At 43.2% G+C, this 23,403-nt stretch overlaps 1 protein-coding gene across 1 annotated transcript in view; it reads right to left on the bottom strand.

The window, feature by feature from the left end:
- The window catches only part of MAPk-Ak2 (MAP kinase-activated protein kinase 2), a 312,260-nt gene that overhangs the window by 115,374 nt on the left and 173,483 nt on the right, over positions 1-23,403 (bottom strand). The window contains exon 8 of the mRNA XM_050172276.3: positions 5,456-5,541. Coding sequence (XP_050028233.1) covers positions 5,456-5,541 — 86 coding nt within the window. The remainder of the gene's footprint in view (positions 1-5,455; positions 5,542-23,403) is intronic.

Genomic DNA, 23,403 nt, shown 5'->3' with positions numbered 1-23,403 from the left:
GGCGAGAGACAAGAAAGGTCGTACTCATGTGACAGCGACAGTGTGGCGAGAGAGATCCCTTTGGGTAGTACCTGAGGGCAGAATCCGAAATTCAGGAGCGGAATGTAAGTTTTGCCGATATGGTCACTACGGTGTGAGGAAATGGCACACCGTGTGAAAGTAAGGCACTGACACAGGGAGTGACAATATAGTCACCATCTAGTACAAACGGTTGGGCACAGCAGTGATACAGGTCAGTGCCTGCGGAGATATATGAACAACGTCGGCGCAACAGAGCCAGATTGGTACGGTGTCGGTAAGGTCAGTAACATCAGAGAAATCAAGTTTGACTACACCAGCCGAGCAGACAAATATAGCCGAGTTTGCAGATAAAAAATCAAGGTCAAGGATTACGTTGTGAGAGCAATGGTCAAGTACATGGAACAATACAGATACGTGGCACGACCGGCGACGCTGATACGAGTGGCCCACATTCCTAACTTAGTGGGAGTTCCCCCATCAGCGATTCGTATGACACAGGACTCAGCAGGAGTGAGCACTTTCTTGAGCCGCTTCCGGAGATCAGCTCTCATGACCGAGATGTGTGTACCGGTGTCGATCAGGCCAGTGACAGATAGAGCATCAACTTCCACGGCGATTAGGTTCTGATCTGTCGGCAAGGTAAGGGGAGGATGTGCAGGGCGAGAGTACATTGCAGAGTCACCCTTGGGAGCTGCATCTGTCAGTTTCCCGGGAATGAGTGTACAGAAGGGTGAGGCGATGACAAACAACGGGGCAGGGGTAAGCGGGATCGACGAACATGCGGCAACGGCGAACAAATCGAGCGTCCGATGGATGCAAAAGGGTCGCGGTCATGGTATGTTGGGTCATTTGGAGCATGAAAATGCTGGCGCTGGTTGTCATTGCGGCGGTAGTAGAACGTGGAGCGGGAAAAAGAGGGCTGAGGATAATGGCAATAGCGAGAAATGTGCCCCACACTGCTACAATGGAAGCATATGGGCTTGCCTGGTGGTCGCCACTGGGCCGGATCTCAATAGCATCGAAACGTCGGTGGAGGTCGATGAAGAGGGGCAGGGCTCAACGGAGGGCGTGTTATGGAGCACACAGGTTGAATTCCTGCGTTGGCCAGTTCTTCGCGGACAACTGCGCGAATGAGAGAGATGGTCGATTGCCTATCCTCAGAAGGGCGCGCAAAAGAAGATGGCGACACAGCCTCCATTTTGCGCCACACAATTCGGACAACGCTATCTATAGTGGACGATCGAAGAGCCGAATGAGCGTCTTCACACGACGGCGTAGCGGTGGTGTTGGGAAGCCGCACGAACTGTCCAGCAATGCGACGGCTCTTTGCATCTTTGAAATGCCTGTACTCACGGATAATTTTGCCTACCGTCGAGCAGTCTTTAAAAACGAGGAAGTAAACGTATCATCGCCAATGCTTTTCAGAATGTGCCTCGCTTTGTCAGCCTACTGGCATCGACGCGGCAGCAAAGAGCTAGGACATCAAGGACGCAATGTATGACTCTGTAGCTGTCTGAGCCCGACAGGATAGGTCTTTCGCAGTGGCACACTTGCGACCAGCGAGCTTGCCGAAGAGGTCGCAAAGATTTTTCTTGCATACATCCCAGCTGGTCAACTCTTCTTTGTGTGTGTCATACCAGGTGCGCGCTCGTCCCTGGAAGTAGAAGAGAAGATTTGCGAGCATCACAGTTGGGTCCCATTGGTTGTGTGCAGCGACGCATTCGTATATGCCAAGCCATTCTTCGATGTCAACTTTGTCGGTGCCGTTACCAGAGAAGGTGCCAGGGTCACGTGGATGGGTCAAGACGACCGATGGTTGCGGTGTCGTGGATGCTGATGGCCCGGCTGCGCCGGGTGCCAACGTCGTACTTTAACCAGCGGCCTGGTTGCCTGTCAGCATCGTACGATGGCCGAGGACAAGCCCGCTGCGGAGTTCCGTCTTGTGCAATACTCAGCACCTCCACCAAAAATGAAACGGGCACAGATATAAGGTTAAATGGGATCGTGTTTACTCTGCAGAAGATATGGCCGGTAAAACCAGTATGGCCGAACGTAAGGTTAGCGCCACTACGTCATCTCTTTCATCTTGTTAGTGATTGTCGTCTTTGTCCCTCTCGTGGTACCGTGACAATATATAGAAATAGAGTGCTTCGCTTATGTCAAGATGAGGTATAAAAACAGCATGCATCTAAGGCACGTGTGAATATCGATTATTAAAATTGAATTCTTTATCATGTAGTAATATGGATGGTTGGCTTACACACAGCGCGGCATTTCTGGTGATATGATAGGCTTCCGAAATTTCTTCTATTGTTTGGTTAGGGTGACAGAACAAAATGACTGCGTTTTTGAAGATGGGTTTACACAGACATGATTTACAATGTAAGGCAAAATGAAAGGATGGCGCACCATTTAATGAATTTCTGTGTTCTCTTAGGCATACATTGACACATCTGCCTGTTTGGCTAATGTACAGTGCTCACGGAATGAAACGTGTCAATTTAGGGCTAAGTAATGCGCATACTTTCGCTTCAACCGGCTGCAGTTCGTGTCACATCGACGTAATTCTGGCGCGTACACTTACATCGGAGCCCTCGTCACCTTTGGTGACCAAATTCCTAGCGACATGACATTGTGCTCTCGCGTACTTTGCACATATGTAGGGTTGTACTAAATGCTCCGTGTCCTATTTCAATCCGTGAGCACTGTACATATGACCACAGCTTAGGGGAATTCTATATATGACTCCTGAGACACAATCGACAAAACGATTAACATGTTTCTGGCTGCACCCTCTATCCCCCACTGACGTGGCCTGTGCCCTTGTGTGCACAATGGAGCAAATGCGACTAAGCCTTTGTGGTGCAGAAAATGCCACCCGAATACCATAAAGCTTTGCCACATTTTTTAGGCTGTGTGAAATTTTATGTACATAGGAGATAACTTCCATTCTTTTGTTTCCTTCATTTTGATCAGAAGGACGACACCCGCATTTTTCTTGCTTTGCAATGTGCACGAGCTTTTCACAAACTGATATGATAAGGCGATTATTATGGAGCACCATAACAGGAATGACCTTGCTGGCTTCACAGCCTTTACAGCCTTGATGCAGTTGATCTGTATTATTCCTTGCCGAATGACAAATTGTTAAGCTGTGTTGAAGATTGTATTGTAGAATCTAATGATGAACTTGCCTTTAGGAATAGATGTGGCGTCTAGGTTAAGTAATCTTTGGCAATTTTGACCTTCTACTTAAAATCTCCCTTCGTGATTTGGCACGGAAAACTATATGTGCAGAAATCAGGTGTGTGGCACCAATATTCAATTTTTCTTGGCGCTGTAGATAGTACTGTAAATGACAATCTTCAAGAGGGTATAGAAGTCTTCAGATATGTGGACGATTATCTGATTTTTATTGACAGATCACGTGCGTCACAGAGAATGGAAGAGATTGTCGATTGCGTTCACAAAGAAGGCATGGGTCTAAAATTCACCTCCGACCAGCTGATCAATAGTAGATTACATTTTCTTGACTTGTTAATGAATTTTGGTTCAGATCATGTTTGCTGGCACTACAATCCAAGATCTGCAAAACCTGTTTTAGATTTCGCGTCGGGCCACTCAAAAATTGTGAAGCGCGGAACTGTTCTGTCATGCTTGCGCGGTCTTGGAAAAAACTTGCGTGCACAAGTTGAGCAAGAGTTTTCGAATGCAAGTGGAACGCCTTAAGGCTTCAGGTTATGTTACGTACCTCCATCACATCCGTTTGTGAAAAGCTCATGCGCATTGCAAAACAAGAAAAATGCAGCCGTCATCCTTCTGTTCAAAATGAAGGAAACAAAAAATTGGCAGTTATCCCCTATGTACATAAAATTTCACACAGCCTAAAAAATGTGGCAAAGCGTTATGGTGTTCGGGTGGCATTTTCTGCACCATACAGGCTTAGTCGCATTTGCTCCATTGTGCACAGAAGGGCACAGGCCACTCGGAAGCCTATCATATCACCAAAAATGCCGTGCTGTGTGTAAGCCAACCATCTATATTACTACATGATAAGGAATTCAATTTTATTTATTGATATTCACATGTGCCTTAGATGCATGCTGTTTTTATACCTGATCTTGACGTGCGCGAAGCATCCACTTTCTATATATGTATTTTTCCATACGTGCATTAAACATCAGTTGTGAGTGAGCACGTGTGGTGTGTGTTTCTGTTTCTACGTCTTTCGTGTTTTTAGCACTCAAAGTTTTTATTAATAGGAGAATCAAGTGATATGAAAAGCATCGTGAGAAAAAAGAAATAATCGTAGCATCTTTGCACTTTATAGGTACTTCTATAAAATGTGATAAACATCACCATTGCATTAAAAGTTTCTCTTTGCTGTTTCTGTCATTGCTTGAGACTGCATGAATTGCTATTACATCCCCCTCACCTTTCCTAGTTTTTCTTTCCTTTCCACCTTAGTTTCTGTAAATCGTTTATTTTCTGTTCCTGTGCCTTGCACAATTCCATGTAGCCCACCGTACAAACGCCCTGCATTTGGCCTGTATAATATAAATGAAATAAAATGATACAAAGACTTGTTTCTTCTGCTAACGGCACCCCGTGAACCACGAGAGCTATGCACGCTCCAGGCATCAGGGCATGCACGGAGCACACAACAAAATGGATAGGCAAGCAAGCACAGGAACACGGCTAAACCCAACCATGCGCCGTTGCTATAGCAATGACAGAAAGACACGAGCTTGGCCTGCCCACGCTTCTGCCCTCTCGGTTTGTAGGAGGGCCCGTCTCTCCCCCCCACAGCTTTTTCTCATCCGTAGCGCCGCCTGGCAAACACACTGTGAAGCAGGACCTGGCATTACAGAATGTGCCCTTCAAGACAAGTGGAGTCAGCACTCCTGTCTTGTTTTACTCTATCAACACGACTTCTTTTAAGGCCATTTCCTGAGATAAAATTTAACGTAGATTTCTACTGCGAACTGTGACACAGAATCTTCCTTTTTTTTTCATATTTAAAAGGTAAGATTTTTCAGGCAACATAGAAATACAATATTCTCAACAAGGTTGATTCTTGGGCTAGTTGGCATGATTTACTCATAATGGCAAAGCCTTTAGCGCAATTCAAAAAGACAGGGACATGATAGCACTGTCCTGTTCCTCTGTCACATCCCTGTCTTTTTGAATTGCACTAAAGGCTTTGCCATTATGAGTAAACAATATTCTCACTGGCCTTTTATGAATTTTTGTATTGAAAACAGAAAATGAACAAGAACAACTTATCAAAAAGTGACATCCTGAGAAAGGCGTGCTAAGGGTCAATTTTGAAATGACCCTTAGGACAAGCCACAACTTTTCACATAAGGGACACAGCCGAGTTAGAACTGTGCCACTTGACAAATGGCTACAAGCAGATGTGATGAACACTGACCGCAATCCACTTGTTAACCAGCACTTCTTCAATGCTGAGCCGCTGGGTGGGGTCAGTCCGCAGCAGGCCCTTGATCAGGTCCTTTGCTGCAAGCCCACATCCGCAGAAATTATTACTTTAGGCTAGCAACACCACTTGTCAGAATGACCAAATAAGCACTGCAGTCATCAAGAGAGATGTGCCACTTGGTCAAAGTCTGTTTTGCACAAGAACACACTTTGAGCTGACTCATGCACAAAGGAATGGGAAGCAGAGCTTAGTCAAAGCCTGATAGATTGTAGCAGGACTAGAGTTTGTGCAGACAGGACACAATCAAAATCTGCGATTCGTCACGCTGCCATGATGGTGAAAATTTAGACTGGCACAACGGCGGGTCAAAAAACTAACACTTTGTTGTGCAAGCCTCTGCCCACAAAAGTTACATACGGGCAGAATGAGAGTAACAAGCACATGCATCGATCATCCAAATTTGATCTATGGGTAAGATGCGTTGGCTACTTATACACACTCGTTGAAGGTTCTAAAGTAATCACTGATGCTTGCACATGTTTCAAAAAAGTACAACACTAATCACATTGCGCATACACTGTCGCCCAAGGTTAGGCAACAGCATCAACAAAAGATAGAACCAGCGATAATATTTTAGAAACTTCCAATACAGAAAGGCACATCTTGCACTGCACGATAACAAAGAAATAGAGATTGGCCAGGTGAAAAACGTTCACCAAAAACATATAGAACTTATAAGCATATCAATAGTAGCATTTTGCTAGAATAGCAGCTTGGGCTTGTTGGATTTCCATCCTGCGGATAACTACAGCACTTGTGGTGTCGTCTTCTCGTCTTTTGTCCCGTCTACATTTTGCGCTGTTAACACCAGGATAGTAGCATAGTCTTCAGATGTTCAGCCCATCATTCAAACCCAGGTTGCTGAACCCCTGTTCTCCAACCTGTCACTGCATGATTTCTTACGCTCCTGTCGGTTGGAACCAAAGGCCTATGACCTGGGCTGTTTTCACTCTATGGTGATGATGATTTACCGGCATCCCCTTTGCAACGGGAAAGTGACACATGGTGACCTAGACTGCTTGAATTAATCAGGTTAATTCAATACCTGCTTGCTAGCCTGCTTGAATTGATTCAATACATGCTGTTCATTTTAGCAGTTTTCTATACGTCTCCTTAGTCTTTTCTTCTCTTCCTCAAAACTTCTCTATCTACCTTCTAACACCTACCTATGCCTGTAATGTATCCAGTCATATCAACCTCTTTGCTGCTTCTTTTCCACCGGTACTCTAAAACTTCTCTTGCTTATCTTGACTGCTGACCAGTTGATGCTTCCGTCCACTTTAAACTGAAGTGCTTCGGGAAGGTGTACATTACCTACAGGTCTCAGCGGGTGAGTACCTTCACATTTCATTAAGATGTGCTGAGGTGCCTTTAGGTTTTTGCTGCAGCATACACATGCCTCATCTTGTGAGTATTTGCTCCGGTATATTTTTGTCCTTAGGCAACCAGCTCGAGCCTTATATAGCAAGACGAATTCCCTTTCTGTTACTCCATTCCTTGCTTCCCTGTGTTTTATATAGCAAGACGAATTCCCTTTTTTCTGTTACTCCATTCCTTGCTTCCCCGTGTTTTCCCCATGCCTTGCTCGCAACCACAGTCTCTTCCCTACGCTCTACACACGTTTTTCCTCGTTGAACTGCCAGAGTTTAAACGACTTGGTGAGAGGGCATTTTACCAGCCCACAGCAAGGAAATTAAATGTAGTGACCTCTGGGAGGAGGGTTGCAATTTCTCAAATAATTGCCAGGAATAGAAGAGGTCGACCCACAAGATCAACGCTGACACAATTGTCAGTGCCGAGCGCAATGTAACAATTGATGAGCACCAAGTGATGTCCTTAATTGATACCAGAGTAGATTTTTCTATAATGGGTAAGCAGTTGCCAGACAAACTTAAGAAGGTCAAAATGCAATGGACGAGCCCCCAACGGCAGGAGAAGATGGAACAACAGTCGATATAATCAAAGATGGAGGAGACATAATGCTTGGAAAACTGGCGGCTCTTCATACGAAGTGTCTATCGACTGCAAGGGTCCCAGAAAACTGGAAGAATGCAAACATTATACTAATCCACAAAAAGGAAGACGTTAGAGAGACACTAAAGCGAAACAATAAATCAGTTTAGACTAATGAATCATTGTTTGAGAACCCTGCAGGCAGTCATTTCAAAAAAATAGTTTGATTATTAGATGAGAAAATGAAGGTCCAAGTATCAGTACGTATTTGAATTTCGCACCGAAACCCCAGCACCGGTACGTCAGCGTGACGTCAGGGATTCCAAAGTATGTTTTCGCATTTGGGCCACGTTGGCTGAATAAAGGTTCCCGAAACTTGTCATGTTTAGTATTTGGTTCCTTTAGAACACATTGCAGTCAATCTGTACCGCTATATATAATTAGTAGGCCCTAGAAGATGCCATCAAAATTCTAGGCGTCACAGCCCCCAGGTGCGGGAACTTAAGTAGGCGTCGCCACCCATATTTCGTTCTTGCGCTCTTTCTGGCTTACCAAACGTCTCATCGTTGTAAGAGTGCTGTTTTTGGTGTTGTAGAACGGTAATTGACTGATGCAGAAGAAATCATTTTTCACTTTAGTGTCCCTTTAAAGAACTCAAAATTATAGGCCCATTAGCTTATTCTCAGTATTATATAAAATATTTGCCAAAACTACCTCCAATAGAATAAGGGAAACATTGGACTTTAGTCAACCAAGGGAACAGGTTGGCTTCAGGAAGGGATACTCTACAATGGATCACATCCGTGTCATTCATCAGGTTATCTAGAAATTCACAGAGTGCAATAAGCCTCTCTATATGGCTTTCATAAATTACGAAAAGGCATTTGATTCTGTAGAGATACCAGCAGTCATAGAGGTCTTATGTAATCAAGGAGTACAAAACGCTTACGTAAATACCTTGAAAAGTATCTACAGAGGTTCTACAGCTACCCTAATTCTACATAAGAAAAGCAGGAAGAAACCTATAAAGAAAGGGGTCAGACAGGGAAACACAATCTCTTCAATGCTATTCCCTGCACGCTTGGAAGAAGTATTCAAGTTATTAAACTGGGAAGGCTTATGAGTAAGGATCGACGGTGAATATCTCGGCAACCTTCGGTTTGGAGATGACATTGTTCTATTCATCAAAAATGCAGACGAGTTACAACAAATGATTGAGGACCTAAACAGAGAGAGTGTAAGAGTGGGGTTGAAGATTAATATGCACAAGACAAAGATAATGATGAATAGCTGGGCAAGGGAACAAGAGTACAAGATCGCCAGTCAGCCTCTAGAGTCTGTGAAGGAGTATGTTTACCTAAGTCAATTAATCACAGGGAACCCTGATCCTGAGAAGGAAATTAATAGAATAAAAATGGGTTGGATCGTATACGGCAGACATTGTCAGCTTCTGACTGGAAGCTTACCATTATCATTGAAAAGAAAGGTGTACAATCAGCGCATTTTACCAGTGCTGACTTATGAGGCACAGACTTGGAGACTGACAGAGAAGCTCGAGAACAAGTTAAAGACTGCACGAAGAGTGATGGAACGAAGATTGCTAGAGACAGAAAGAGGGCAGAAAGAGAGTGGAAGACAGACAGAGACAGAAAGAGAGCGGTTTGGATCAGAGAGCAAACGGGTATAGACAATATTCTAATTCACATCAAGAGAAAAAAATGGAGCAGGGCAGGTCATGTCATGCGCCGCGCTTAGATAACCGTTGGGCCATTAGGGTTACAGAATGGGTGCCAAGAGAAGGGAAATGCAGTCAAAGACGACAGAAGACTAGGTGAAGCGATGAAATTAGGTAATTCACAGGCACTAGTTGGAATTGGTTGGCGCAAGACAGGGGTAATTGGAGATTGCAGGGAGAGGCCTTCGTCCTGCAGTAGACATAAAACAGGCTGGCGATGATGATGATGACAGGTTCATTAAGCAGCCTCTGTTACTGCCCCATGTCATGTGCGCAAGAATATTAAGTATTCCAAAAGGACTTCTTCTTGGGCAAGTTGGTGCTTAGATTTCATAGGTATAATTTGTGGCGCAAAATACATTTCTTGAAAAGGGACAGAAGAACTGAAGGACAGAAGAACTTTACTGCCTTCCTTTCTTCTGTCCCTTTTCAAGAAAGGTATTTTGTGCCACAAAGTATACCTATGAAATATTAAGTATGTTTATTGTTTTCAAACATTTGGCTTTCAAATACTTATTGTGTGGGAGAAATGTCACTTTAAAGTCAAGTATGACACCAAGAAATTTGTGCTGTGTGTTCAAAGGCAAGGGTTCACCATGTAGCTGGATATTCGGCTCTGGCACAAGGCCCCTCTTCCTTGTAGAGAGGATGCAGGAGCTTTTTTGGAGATGCAGCTTAAAACCATTCTGATATGCCCATGTCGAGACTTTGTTGAGCCCAAACTGAACGTGCTACTGGCAGACTGCGATGTTACATGATTTAAATCCAATCTGCACACCATCGGCATATGCGGAATAAAACATACTTTATGGAATCCATGAATGTAAAGAATTCATTTTAACAATAAAAAGCGTAGAGCTAAGTACACCATTCTGCGGTACCCCAACTTCTTGTGTACACGACCTAGACAAGGTGTTACCAATTCTAACATGGAAAGTTTGGTGTGAGAGATAGCTTTCAATTATGCTGAGCATGGTGCCATGGACGCTCATTCCCGATAGGTCTCTGATAATACCGTAGCGCCATGTGGTGTCATAGGCTGTTTTCATATCCAGAAAAACTGACAAGAAATAGTATTGTTTATGGGCAAATGCATTTTATAGGCAAATGCATTGTGGATGTTTGCCTTAATGCACACACGATGGTCAGTTGTGGGTCTGCCTTCTCTAAAACCACATTGGTAGGAACCAAGTATGTTGTTTGATTCTAAGAAATGCAAAAGACAGTGACTTATCATTTTTCGAAAAGCTTACACAGGCAGCTTGTAAGCGATATCAGCTTGTTACCCAGGATGGGTCCTCATCTAGTTTCAAAACTGCGACAACAGCTTCTTTCCATGCCCCTGGAAGATGTCCGGCTGCCCAAATGTTATTGAAAAGTGCAAGCAATGTAATTTGTGTGTCCATATGCATGTGCTTAATCATGTCATACATGATCCTGTCTGCCCCCGGCGCAGAGCTTTTGCAGACGTTCATCATCATCATCGGCCTATTTTAAGTCCACTGCAGGATGAAGGCTTCTCCCTGTAATTTCCAATTACCCCTGCCCTGTGCCAGCCAATTCCCGCTAGCACCTGCGAATTTCTTAATTTAATCACCCCACCTGGTCTTCTGCAGTCCTCAACTGCGCTTCCCCTCTCTTGGCACCTATTCTGTAACCCTAATGGTCCAATGGTTATCTAACCTATGCATTACATGACCTGCCCAGCTCTATTTCTTTCTCTTAATGCCAATTAGAATATTGGCTATGCCTGTTTGCTCTCTGATCCACACCCCTCTCTTCCTGTCTCTAAACATTATGCCTAACATTTTTTGTTCCCCCTTGCACGATCCTTAACTTGTTTTCGAGTTTCTCTGTTAGTCTCGGCAAGTTTCTGCCCAATATGTCAGTGTTTGTGTGTTTCTGCCCAATATAAGAGACACTGCATTTTACATGGAAGAACATTTTTGGCATTTGGTGTAAACATTAAAAATCTGTGTTATAAGGACACTGCCTAGTGAAGCTTTCATCACGATTCTTATTATTCTGGTGAGTTGTTCTAGTCAAATATCGCTACATTATTAATGCACAAAAGGAAGAGTTGGGTGCGCATTTCGTATGAAAAAGTTTGCGACTACTTTCACCATTCTTTGAAACAAGCCCCCCATAAAGTGCATTGCTCATGTTCGTTAAAATGACAGCTCATCATGTATAGTATGCACATACTTAATCCACAAATACTGTCGCAAAAATCACCTGAAAGAACAGTTGTGTGGTTAAGATCAATACCCAATCAATTGCAAGCGATGAAATGTTTTATAGTGGCCCTCAGTAGCCTCTATCAACAATGTGGCACACCCCTCACACAACGGAAGCAACCGACTGTCGTGATGGCAAGGCACGCATCTTTCGCGAAACCCATCAGTTCACTAGAACTTCGAATTGAAACCATGAAGCAGTTTTCTTACAGCACCAATTGCAATGCCTAAAGTATACTCGAGACACTACAGCGCAGCTTAGGTTGCCTAGAAAAGGAAAATTCAAGCACCTTCTGCCTCCCCTTGTCTCAATACAAGGTTATTTAATTATACAAACGGATAATTATTCGCTTCGTCAGTACATAAAACAGAACCTCGCAGACCTTCATAAAGAAGACACCAAAAGCTTTACATGAATCCATTTTTAATTTCCACTGGGAAATAATGATATCTCCAATATGTCCCACACTACTAATGAATGATGATTTCGGTTCTTTCTGGCTGCAGCCATACGGTTCAAAAGGCATATTTCATTAAAAAATTTAGGCCGAGCAGCCTGCGTCAGTTCGCCAAGCAGATTCGTCATGTCTGTTCCTCAAGCAACAAGCACCAGTAAAATGGTGAAGTGAGTTGAACGCGTAGTACAGAAAAGGGGATAAATATTCTTACATTCCTTTTCATCTGCTGCGAACAGCTATAAGCCTCAATCAGCTTTGTTTTAAATTACCACCACTTACAATTAATCGGTGAAGAACCGTCCAATTTTTAGAAGCAATTAACAATGCAAACGGCAGTGGCAGAATCTGAACTGCAGCATTAGATAAGTCATCGTGTTACTGCCGAGCATTTCTGTGGAGAAATGAAAAAATTTGATATTATATACCATAAACTACTCGTCATGAGCAAACATGTTTTAGCGGTCTAAAATCAGATGTTGTGTATAGCTTGTGTTTGTGACACACATATACTACAGCAAATGTGACATCCTAAGTGGATTCTTATACACTATGTTTCTGCATTTATGCTTTTATTATTCACATGCTCTATCACTGCGAAGTGTAGATCCACGCATGAAAAGCCCACAATGGGCTGGTGTGAGCTCCGTCGGCTGGCACTGCAGCGTTGCCTTTGAGATATGTATTGTTGTCTAGGAAATAAGCTCTTTGAATCTGTTTTCGAGAATGAAGGCGTCGTAAAGATATATTTGAGATGACTGTCATAAATATACAAGCACAGGGGATGAGAGCAAACAGACAGAAACACTGCAGAAAGCACCCAAACACTGCCAGAATGACAGCCGCGAGTCTGTGCCCTGATATCACGCAAGTCGCATTCGCAGCGCCACTGTAGGTCGTTCTCGGGGCTAATGGTTGCAAGGAACGATTATAACTTCTTGCTTTCAGCCTTTTTGTTCTTACAGAGCAGTCATGCTATTCACCTTTCTTTAATTGTGATGCATGCTGGGGTGGTGCCATCCATTAACCGCCCCCACGCCGCCGCTTTCTCATTGCGACGCCATCTTGAATCACAGCGAGCAGTTGAGATTGCTTGGTGCCAGTACTTAGTTTGAGGCACAGTGCACGCAGATGCTTCACTGATGCTGCTGGACAGTGTTCAGCCGCATCACTGACAAGCTTGTCAAGTGCATCGAGTCGACATGATGGGCTGTTGTGTTCCCAAGTGCGCCAGATCAACGCGTAAAGAGCTTTGTTGTTTTCACTTCCCCCGGGACCCACAGCAAAAGAAGAGATGGGAAGCCCAAATAAAGCGGGATCACTGCAAGGCAACGGATAGCTCTTACATTTGCGAGGCAAGTGTCAAGAAAGTTGAGTTCACTGCACCGTGTTTTTCATTTCATAAGAAAGTATTCTCTGATTCTCACTCACGTGCCTACGTTCGCTCACAAACTAAGCACTGCACCGATGCTGTCTGAGTAGTGTATGGTTTGCGAGCATGCGTCGCATAGGCTTTTTTTCGTTTTTGATCGGTGCAGTCTATGCGAGTAGTACTCTGATTTTAAGGACTGACGAAGATGCTTAGCCACGAATAGTCTTACATTAGCTACAAATCATCACGTAGACCACCTATTTTACTTTTTCACGGGAAGCACACATCGTGTGTGTCTCTTGTTTTTTTTTTGTTTTTTTTCCTTTTCTTTTTTCGGTACTGGTTATTTGGGACTAAAGAATGCAGTGCTTCGTCTTGGGAGAGCGGCTGTTGTGTACGTGGCAAGTGAAGCATTGTGATTTTCTCTGATTTCTCAGCAGATATCTTGCGCATCTCTGGGTGTTACGTTACATAGCTAATTTTTTAGACTTGTATATATTTGTAGCGGGGTGCTCGTTAGCCGACGGTCATTCGTGCTCATTCCTGAACGTAGTGGGTACTGTGACAGTCTTTAGATGCCTGTGCATGGTAAGCTCAGGTGTAGTGGAGTTAAGGAGCATAATGGGACCAAAATGTTTCGGTGCTTTCTGGCATGGTGTCTGTTGTAGCCTGTGCATTTCTTCGAAACTTGTGAAGTGAGGTAATACAACATTACTTCTGCGAAAATTTATTTTTAAGCACTCTAATGGGTTCTCTTTATTTACAAGGCTTCTTTTCATATCAATTTAAAGGTGAATAATCACTTTTGTTGTATTACTTGTACTTAGAAACACTTTGAAGAAGACCAGTACGAGGGAAATCGACAGGATGGGCGCCGTCTGTTAAAGTCAACAGCCCTGCCCATGCTGTTTCAATTTCGACATGAGTAACAATTGTACTGGGGCATAGTATATCCACAATCTCTAGTGGACACAATACAATGAATGTTTTTTTTTTTTTTCTGTACATTTCAACTCGGCCTAAGCGAAGAAGACCTCCTGTGAGGCAGCCTGCCGCATGTGTACTTGCTGGTACGGAAAACAACAACCCTTCCTCAAGTATTGCTCCAGAAGTTTACCTTGACGACACCGCAGAAGTCAGTCGAGATAGTATCTCCTCTTTGGAAGAAACTGCAGTTGAGCGTGAAAGCAATGAAGACATCGCTTTCGGCATGTGAGCAACGAAAGGCTCTGCAAGACATGAAAAAGAAAAACACTGAATTGCATGAAAGCTTGTTGTCAGTGAAAAAGAAGTTGAAAACAACTACCAGAAAGACAAAGCGGCTGGAAAAAAGCCTTGCTACGCTGACCAAAAACCTAAATTTTTTGAACGAGGATCAAAAGGCTGTCTTGGAAAGAAAAAGCCGAAAAGGCAGCACATGGAGTGCAAAAACTATAAAGAAAGCATTGCAGCTCAAGTTTCCCTGTGGCCCTGCTGGATATGACTTGCCTTTAAATCAAGGCAACCCTCTTCCGTCACGCAGAATGCTTTGAAGACAATTACAGCACCTGTCAATTAAGCCCGGTGTCTTGACAAGATCATAAGCATGATGAAAGTAAAAGCGGCTGCGATGTCTGACATCGACAAGATTGCATTTTATTCCTGGACAAAATGGACATTCATAAGGGTGTCGAGCTAGACCGAAGTGGTGATGGCTTTCTTGGCAAGACGACGCTCCCTGAAACTGACCAAGCAGCAAACTACGTACTGGTCTTCATGGTTGGTGGCCTAAACAAGCGCTGGAAGCAGGTAATTGCTGATCACTTCACGGGTGCTTTTGACAATGGAGAGAAGTTGAGAGGCCTTGTTTTCCATTTAATTAGGCTTTGTGCAGATATTTCATTGCGCGTGCTTTGCGTAACATGCAACATGGGGAGTTCCAACCATGCAATGTGGCGAAGCTGTCAAGTTCCCGCTATTCTGTCACTACGTGCACTGTTCCCAATCCATGTGGCAATGCTATGTCGCTGTTTATTATGCCAGATCCTTCACACATTCTAAAAAATGTAAGAGGGCACCTTGTACAGAAAGATCCAATGCAAGTCAGAGACGAAATAGTGGCCAAGTATAATTTACCGAGCAGAGATCTGTCAATTGAGTACGTTGAAGCAGTGCTAAAGTTAGACATGGAGCTGTTAAAAGTGGCTCCCAATCTAAGTACCCTCCATGTTTCGAACAGCCACTTCACAAAGATGAAAGTATGGGTGGCAGTTCAGCTTTTCCGTGAAGCACCTGCAGCTATCAGGTACCTTGTGGAAAGGAAGAAGCTCCCGCCTGAAGCTGGAACAACAGCCTGGTCTTTTGAAACAATTTTCAAGTGGTACACAATCATGACTATGCAGCCGCATGTTGTTGCTCTAAGTTTGTTAAATAAAATTAGATATGAAGAGGCCATTTCAACGCTGAAACTCACTGTTGAAGTCGTTGAGAGCTTAGGCATTGGCATCAAAAAGGTGTGGAAGCCACGCTAGGCTGGGGCGCTAATGTCCACTGCTGTTGTGCTTCAACTGCATGATATTCTGCTTAAGAAACGTGGTTACACATTCTTCTTGACAGAAAGGTTAGCGCAAGATTGCCTCAAAAACTTGTTTTCCGTGATCCAAATGATCTGTCCCGTGCTCAGTGCATATGATGTCAAAAATACACTCAAAATCGTATCACTTAGCCAGTTCCTCAAGGTAACTAAAAACTCAGGTTGTGAAGCTGATGACCACAACTACTTGGTGGACTACTACAGAGATACAAGGAGTGAAGGCAGAATTCCAAGATCCCTTGTATACAGATGACTGCACAGAGGTAGAGCCATTGTCTCCAGTAGAAAGTGACATCGTTGCCCACTTGGCGGGCTATTTGGTGAGGCCCTTCATCTCTCCAAACAAGCCCTGCTCTAGCTGCATACAAACCCTGACTGCTGATGAGCCTTCTGATGAGCATGCTCTCGTGCAGCTCAAGGAGTACAAGCAAGGCTGCAGAAATGTGGTATATGTGAGCCATACAGTACAGAACTTTGTTTCTTCCTGCGAAAGTCTGTTCAAGAAATCTTCAGGAAGAGGGCACAACACCGCCAGGCCAACGATGTTCACAACGCTTCTAACCTTCCAGGTACTGACGTCCCTGATACCTGGACCTGTTTGCCTTTCTTTCACCGCCCAAAGCCCGCCTGAAACAACCTACCTGAAGCAAGTTCACCGCCAACCTCCCACCCTCCTATCAAGCCAAATTGCACTAGCAGCCTCTTTCCAGCACGAGCCCGGCAGACCACCTGGCAACCTTGGAACTCTCAGACGTCAGCAACCACGGGACCACATTGTGCGCAATATAAACAGCAAGGAATCGCTGACTACTCGGGGCACAACAGCGCCAGACCAATAGTGTTCACAACGCTTCTAACCTTCCAGGTTTGTTACCTAGCCCGTTCTAAGGAATTCAGAAGTGATGATAGCTGTATAGTGGCGGTGTCGTGCCACTACGACTTGAAGTGTCGAGGTGTGGGGCTGTTGTGTCGCAATGCGTTTGCCTGCGATTTGCGGTGTGAAATTATGTTATTGTTGTCCGGTGATGTTGAGGTTAACCCCGGTCCATCCCCTAGTGCTAAACTCCTCCCTATCCTCGACGCTATCAAACGACTAGAAAGTGTTCAAGCCGCAATTCGTGTAGAGCTTGAGCAAATTAAATCAACCCAACATACCCACGACAAACTTATAGCTGCATCATTATTTAAAAACTTTTTGTGCGCAAACAAACAGGGACAAAGGAGAGGAGCAACACAAGGACGAGCGCTCGTCCTTGTGTTGCTCCTCCTTTTTGTCCCTGTTTGTTTGCGCACAAAAAGCTTTTAAATAATGAATCTGTTCCAACTAGGCCGACTTGCAGTTATGCTTATAGCTGAAATTATGAGCCGCTCTAACATCTTAGATTCAGGCCAACAAGAGCCAACCACCTCAACCACTGTTAACATTATCGCCGATTACAGCATGACATCACTACCCTGAAAGCTACGAACATTGACACCAACAACCGTATGCGGTGAGCCAACCTTCTCTTCTTTGGCATTGACGATTCTAATAAAGAACGTTGGAGTGATTCAGAGAACAAAATTCTAGACCTATGCAAAAATACTCTTGGTTTAACATTGAAGGCCAGCGACATTGAGCGGGCACACCACCTTGGAAGACTCTCCGCAACAAAAAAAACACCCTATAGTAGTAAAACTAGCCCACTTCAAGACGAAAGAAAACATATTGGCTTGTGGCCGTAAGGTAAATGATACATGTTTTGTCGTCGGAGAAGATTTTGCCTCAAGTACGCGCTTTGCACACTCAAAATTATTAAAATTTATCAAGCCCCAAAAATGCGCGTTTAAGCTCAGCCAGGACAAGCTGCATGTAGGCAGCAGATGCTATTTTTATGATACTGCATCCGATAGCGACATTGAACACACCACAACACCTAAAAGCTATCAACTGCCAGCTCCAAGTGATACCTTATCTGACCAGCCCCAGTGACGAACAAGAAATTCCGTGCCTGCTTCATTCAAAAACCGCCATGATTCATTTTTTAACATAAGCGTGGCTTTCACTAACATCCGCAGTATAATTCCAAAATGTGACGAACTCGAAAGCTTCATAGACGACACCACTGCCGATATGATTTTACTAACAGAAACGTGGTTAAATAAGGACGTGGGCGACCATAAAGTTTTTCCATCCTACCCTAACTTTACAATTTACTGACGTGATCGGCGCGGGGGAGGTGTACTAATTGCCGTTAGAGACAGCTTACCATCATCACTGATAAATCACGACGACAACATCGGGCGTGGGTAAGCCTGCACAGTACGATTGGCAAAATAGTGTTTGGAATCTGCTACCGTCCACCAGATAGTAACGCCTCATTTTGCGATTTCTTACGCCTTTCGTTAGAACAAATAAAAAAAAGATATGCCCGCTGCCCCCATCTTCTTTTTTGGAGACTTTAATCATCCCAGCATCAATTGGCCACTACTTTCAGCACCCAACAAAACACCCTATAGTGAACCCAAACAGTTTCTTCAATTAACTCTAGACTTTAACCTCCAGGAAGCAATAACATGCCCAGCTAGGGACGACAACACCCTGGATCTCTTGTTAACATCTAGCTCAGAAAACATAAAAAATGTGGCTTCGTTCCCTGGCTTTAGCTACCACAGCTTACTTCATATCGGCATTTCATTGCCATTTAAAAAGAAAGCCCCCAGGAAAAAATTAACCACTGATTATAAGAAAGCTAACTTTGACACGTTTAACCGCGAACTTGCACTCTTCTACGAAGATTTTCGACAGTCATACTCTGCTCGCTCGGTCAACACCAATTGGGAATTATATAAAAACACTATGCTAAACTTAAAAAACATTTATATCCCTTCTATCCTTATAAATACTGACAAAACTAACCAGTGGTTTATGCAACAACCAAAACGTCGACTTAATAAGAAAAAATGCCATTATCGGACAGCAAAGTTAACTAATAACCGCAGAGCTTGGGATAGGTACGAACTAAGTGTCAATAAATACATTAAGGAATTGAAAGCTTCCAAAAACAAATTTTTTTCGACTGACCTCTTATCAATCCTTCAGCCTAACCCTCATAAATTCTTTCAGATTATCTCTCCGCCTAAGCGCCAAACTCAGCTCCAGTTATCAGACGATGACAACATACTAATTGAAACAGAAAAATGTGCTACAGCCCTTAACAACTTCTTCACATCAGTATTTTCCCCTGCTATAAACTTCAGTTCTACCGAATTACCACACCACTTGCAGACCATAATACCCGATATCCAGATTAACGCTGATGGAATAGCTCGGCTAATACAGGCTCTAAAATTATCCTCCTCAGCTGGTTGTGATCAAATCAGCAGCAAATTACTTAAAAACACCAGTTCCCTGTCAAGCGCAATACTTAGCTTACTTTTCCAACAATCAATCAGCACTGGTGAAGTTCCCCACAATTGGAAAAAGGCTCAAGTCATCACGATCCATAAATCTGGTGATTGAACAAAAGAATGTAACTATCGTCCAATTTCCCTAACGAGTATCCCGTCTAAACTGCTGGAACATATCATGGCAACCAATATAATGAACTACCTTGAATCAATTAACTTCTTCTATTCATACCAGCGTGGTTTTATAAAACTATTATCCTGCGAAACTCAGCTCTCTGAATTCACCGATGAAATCTTGCAACACATGGATGATCACCTACAAATTGACGCCATCTTCTTAGACTTTTCGAAGGCCTTCGACCGCGTCTGCCACAATCACCTACTTGCCAAATTATCAACTCTTGGAATCCCCCCATCAATGATTACTTGGATCGAATATTTCTTAAAAGGACGCATACAATACACATCCGCTAACTCTCATGACTCACCTTTCTGATGTTGTGTCTCCCAGGGAGCAGGCTCATCCCCCCTGTTATTTTTAATCTATATCAATGACCTGCCATGTAACACAAAAACCAGACTTCGACTTTTTGCTGATGACTGCGTCATATACAATGCCATCCATAACCCTGGTGATTCCACTGACCTACAAAAAGACATAGACACTATCGTTTCATGGTGTGAAAAATGGTTCATGCCTCTTAACCTTAATAAGTGCCAATGTATGTCGTTTTCCCGTAAGCGCGGCATCACAAATTACGTGTACCGCACAAGCTCAACTAAAATACCATGAACAGACTGCTATAAGTACCTAGGTGTTCACTTGACATCGTCATTATCATGGGTTGCTCACATTGAAACAATATGCGCAAACGCCTCGCACATACACACTTGGTTTTTTGTGTCACAATTTGAAATATGCATCGCCCGCTATTAAAAAACTTGCATATCAGACATACGTTCTGCCAAAACTGAAGTACGCATCATCTATCTGGCACCCCTCACAAGCATATTTTACCTACGAATTGGAAGATATTCAGAATCATGCTGCATGCTTTATCATGTCAAACTACTCAAGTAACACCAGCATAACTGAACTAAAACGCACACTGGATCTTCCCAGTCTCCAATCACGTCGTATCATCTCGCGTCTCTGCATGCTTCACTCTTTCTACTATCACCCAATAGCCAGACACCCTCGACTACAACCCCCGCCTAGAATCTCTCCTCGCCTCAACCACAGCTGTCCAATCGCGCGCATTCAGTGCCACACATCTTCAATGAAGGATACTTTTCTTCCGAATGCAATAGCACTGTGGAACACTCTTCCCGACTGTATTGTTTCTACCGCCGACCACACAACTTTCCATGAGTAACTAACAATCCACCTCACCGAGACTGTTTTGTTATAAATGCATTTGCTACTTGACCCCTTTCAGGTAATTAATTGTTAGTGATTCATTCTCATGCATAGTATGTATTTAGTAGTATTTATGTAGTATGTACTTTGTTTTATTTAGTAGTTTTTTGTTTTGTTTTGTTCTTTTACACAGTGATCTTGATGATAGTGCCACTTGCTCGGTTCCTTCCTGAGCGTTGTTTCCTTTTCTATTCTTCATCTATCTTTTCTTCCTCTTCCCTCCCTTGCGTGATGAAGAGTTCCTCACACTTCAGTTGCCCCCGCCTTATATAATGCCTCCGGGCCTTTAAGGCTTCAATAACTGAAATGAAATGAAATTTGTCGTTTGAGCTACCCAATTAAGACTTTTACGAGTCTTATGGAGTGATCGGTTTCTCTACCCCCTAGTGAGTGCACTGGCCACCCAAGAATAATGCAAAAATTGATGTGCCGTTTTGTCATCATGCGACTGCGTATCTACCTCCACTGGCTGAACGAGCCTGATGATTCAGACAATGGTTATGGTAGTAAGAGTGTGGCTGGCGTGAACTTGCCATAAAGTAACTTGCTTTTGCAGGTTACACCACACTGTACATTATCGTTGCCATCAGCATGTTTGAGTCCACTGCAGGAGAAAGGTCTGTTGCATCTCTCTACATCATCATAGACTATCTTCGAAATGAAAAACATTGCTAGTCTGTATTTTACAGTCTTAGTTTCATTTACGGTTCTTGCACGCAGTATGTATGCAGTGTTGTTGATTTTTTCAATGTAGTTAACATCAGTGTTCTTATGGTTATCTAATAAAACGTTCTGTACTCGGCATCCATGTGTTTGGCTGATGTGATGTATTCGATGGTGGCTGATGTATTCTGGCTGGATATCTTGATTAATACTACCTGTGGTTGCGTTTTTTGTTGGTATTTTTGTTTTCAATTTGTATTGTTTGTAATAATGTCTATGTACCCACTTGACATGACCCCCTCCCAACCCATGTAATGAATAAAAAAAGAAACTCTCCCTATCCTGCATTGTGTGTGTCGAGCCTACCTTGCGAATTTTGTTATGTCTTTCAACATAACATTCAGGCGGCACACAGAACATATAATTCTTCATGTACATATCTCTTTCATGATTGACTGTACTAGACATTACTAAGTAAATGTATTTTGTGCATCATTTGGTTTCTTGTGTGTACTATGCAAGATTGACACTGACAAGTTACGTTACATGTTTCTCTACAGCACTAATTACACCTTACTTTCACATAGCAGTTATCTTTACAATAGCTTAATCCTGTCAGCACACACCTTTGCGGGCAAAAAAAGGAGAATTGCGTGTAGATATCGTCAAATATTTGCAAAGAACGCAATAAGCACGCACAACGCAAGTGAAACTAACCGCCTTGTGCAAGTGGCTGGCAACGGTAAAGGAGGTGGGAAGTGTAAACCAATATACATCAGCGAAAACGAAAAACATCTTCCACACACAGGGGTTCGGTCGGAAACGTTATATACCAAGCAACGAAATGATAAGAAAATGGTGTGTCTTTCAAACATACACACGGCATATTAAATGTGATTGAATTAGGCAACTTGGGACATGTTCCAAGTGCCATACATTTACATCTTCAACCCTCGAATAGTTAACGGCTATTGGTTATAAATATGTGCAGATGCGATACCGATCAAAAAATCCTGATCAAGACACAGCACTTGGAAGTGCGCCAGAGTAACACTATGAACGCAAGCTTAGCTGAGTCTGAGCTCGTGTGATTCAATATGGAGGCGCCAGCAGGTTTGTTCTCAAGCTTTTTTTTGTCAGTCTCCAAGTTTCCACCCAATATCTCAGCACTGGAAAAATGCAGTGATTTTACACTTACTTTTTCAATGATAATGGCAAGCTTCCAGTCAGGAGCTGACAAGTCTGCCGTATGCGATCCCACCCATTTTTATTCTTCTTTGAATTTTCTTCTCATGATCAGGGTTCCCTGTGATTAGTTGACCTAGGTAAACGTACTCCTTCACCGGCTCTATAGGCTGATTGGCGATCTTGAACTCTTGTTCCCTTGCCTGGCTATTCATCATTATCTTTGTCTTCTGCATATTAATCTTCAACCCCACTCTTACACTCTCTCTGTTTAGGTCCTCAATCATTTGTTGTAACTCGTCTGCATTGTTGCTGAATAGAACAATGTCATCAGCAAATCGAAGCTTGCCGAGATATTTGCCGTCGATCCTTACTCATAAGCCTTCCCAGTTTAATAACTTGAATACTTCTTCCAAGCGTGCAGGGAATAGCATTGAAGAGATTGTGTTTCCCTGTCTGACCCCTTTCTTTATAGGTTTCTTCCTGCTTTTCTTATGTAGAATTAGGGTAGCTGTAGAACCTCTGTAGATACTTTTCAAGGTATTTACGTAAGCGTTTTGTACTCCTTGATTACATAAGACCTCTATGACTGCTGGTATCTCTACAGAATCAAATGCCTTTTCGTAATTTATGAAAGCCATATAGAGAGGCTTATTGCACTCTGTGAATTTCTAGATAACCTGATGAATGACACGGATGTGATCCATTGTAGAGTATCCCTTCCTGAAGCCAACCTGTTCCCTTGGTTGACTAAAGTCCAATGTTTCCCTTATTCTATTGGAGGTAGTTTTGGCAAATATTTTATATAATACTGAGAATAAGCTAATGGGCCTATAATACTTCAATTCTTTAACGTGTACCTTTTTGTGGATTAGTATAATGTTTGCATTCTTCCAG

This window comes from Dermacentor andersoni, chromosome 6 (assembly GCF_023375885.2).
Source record: "Dermacentor andersoni chromosome 6, qqDerAnde1_hic_scaffold, whole genome shotgun sequence".
NCBI classification, from domain to species: Eukaryota; Metazoa; Arthropoda; class Arachnida; order Ixodida; family Ixodidae; genus Dermacentor; species Dermacentor andersoni.
This window is presented reverse-complemented; position numbering and strand designations above follow the sequence as displayed.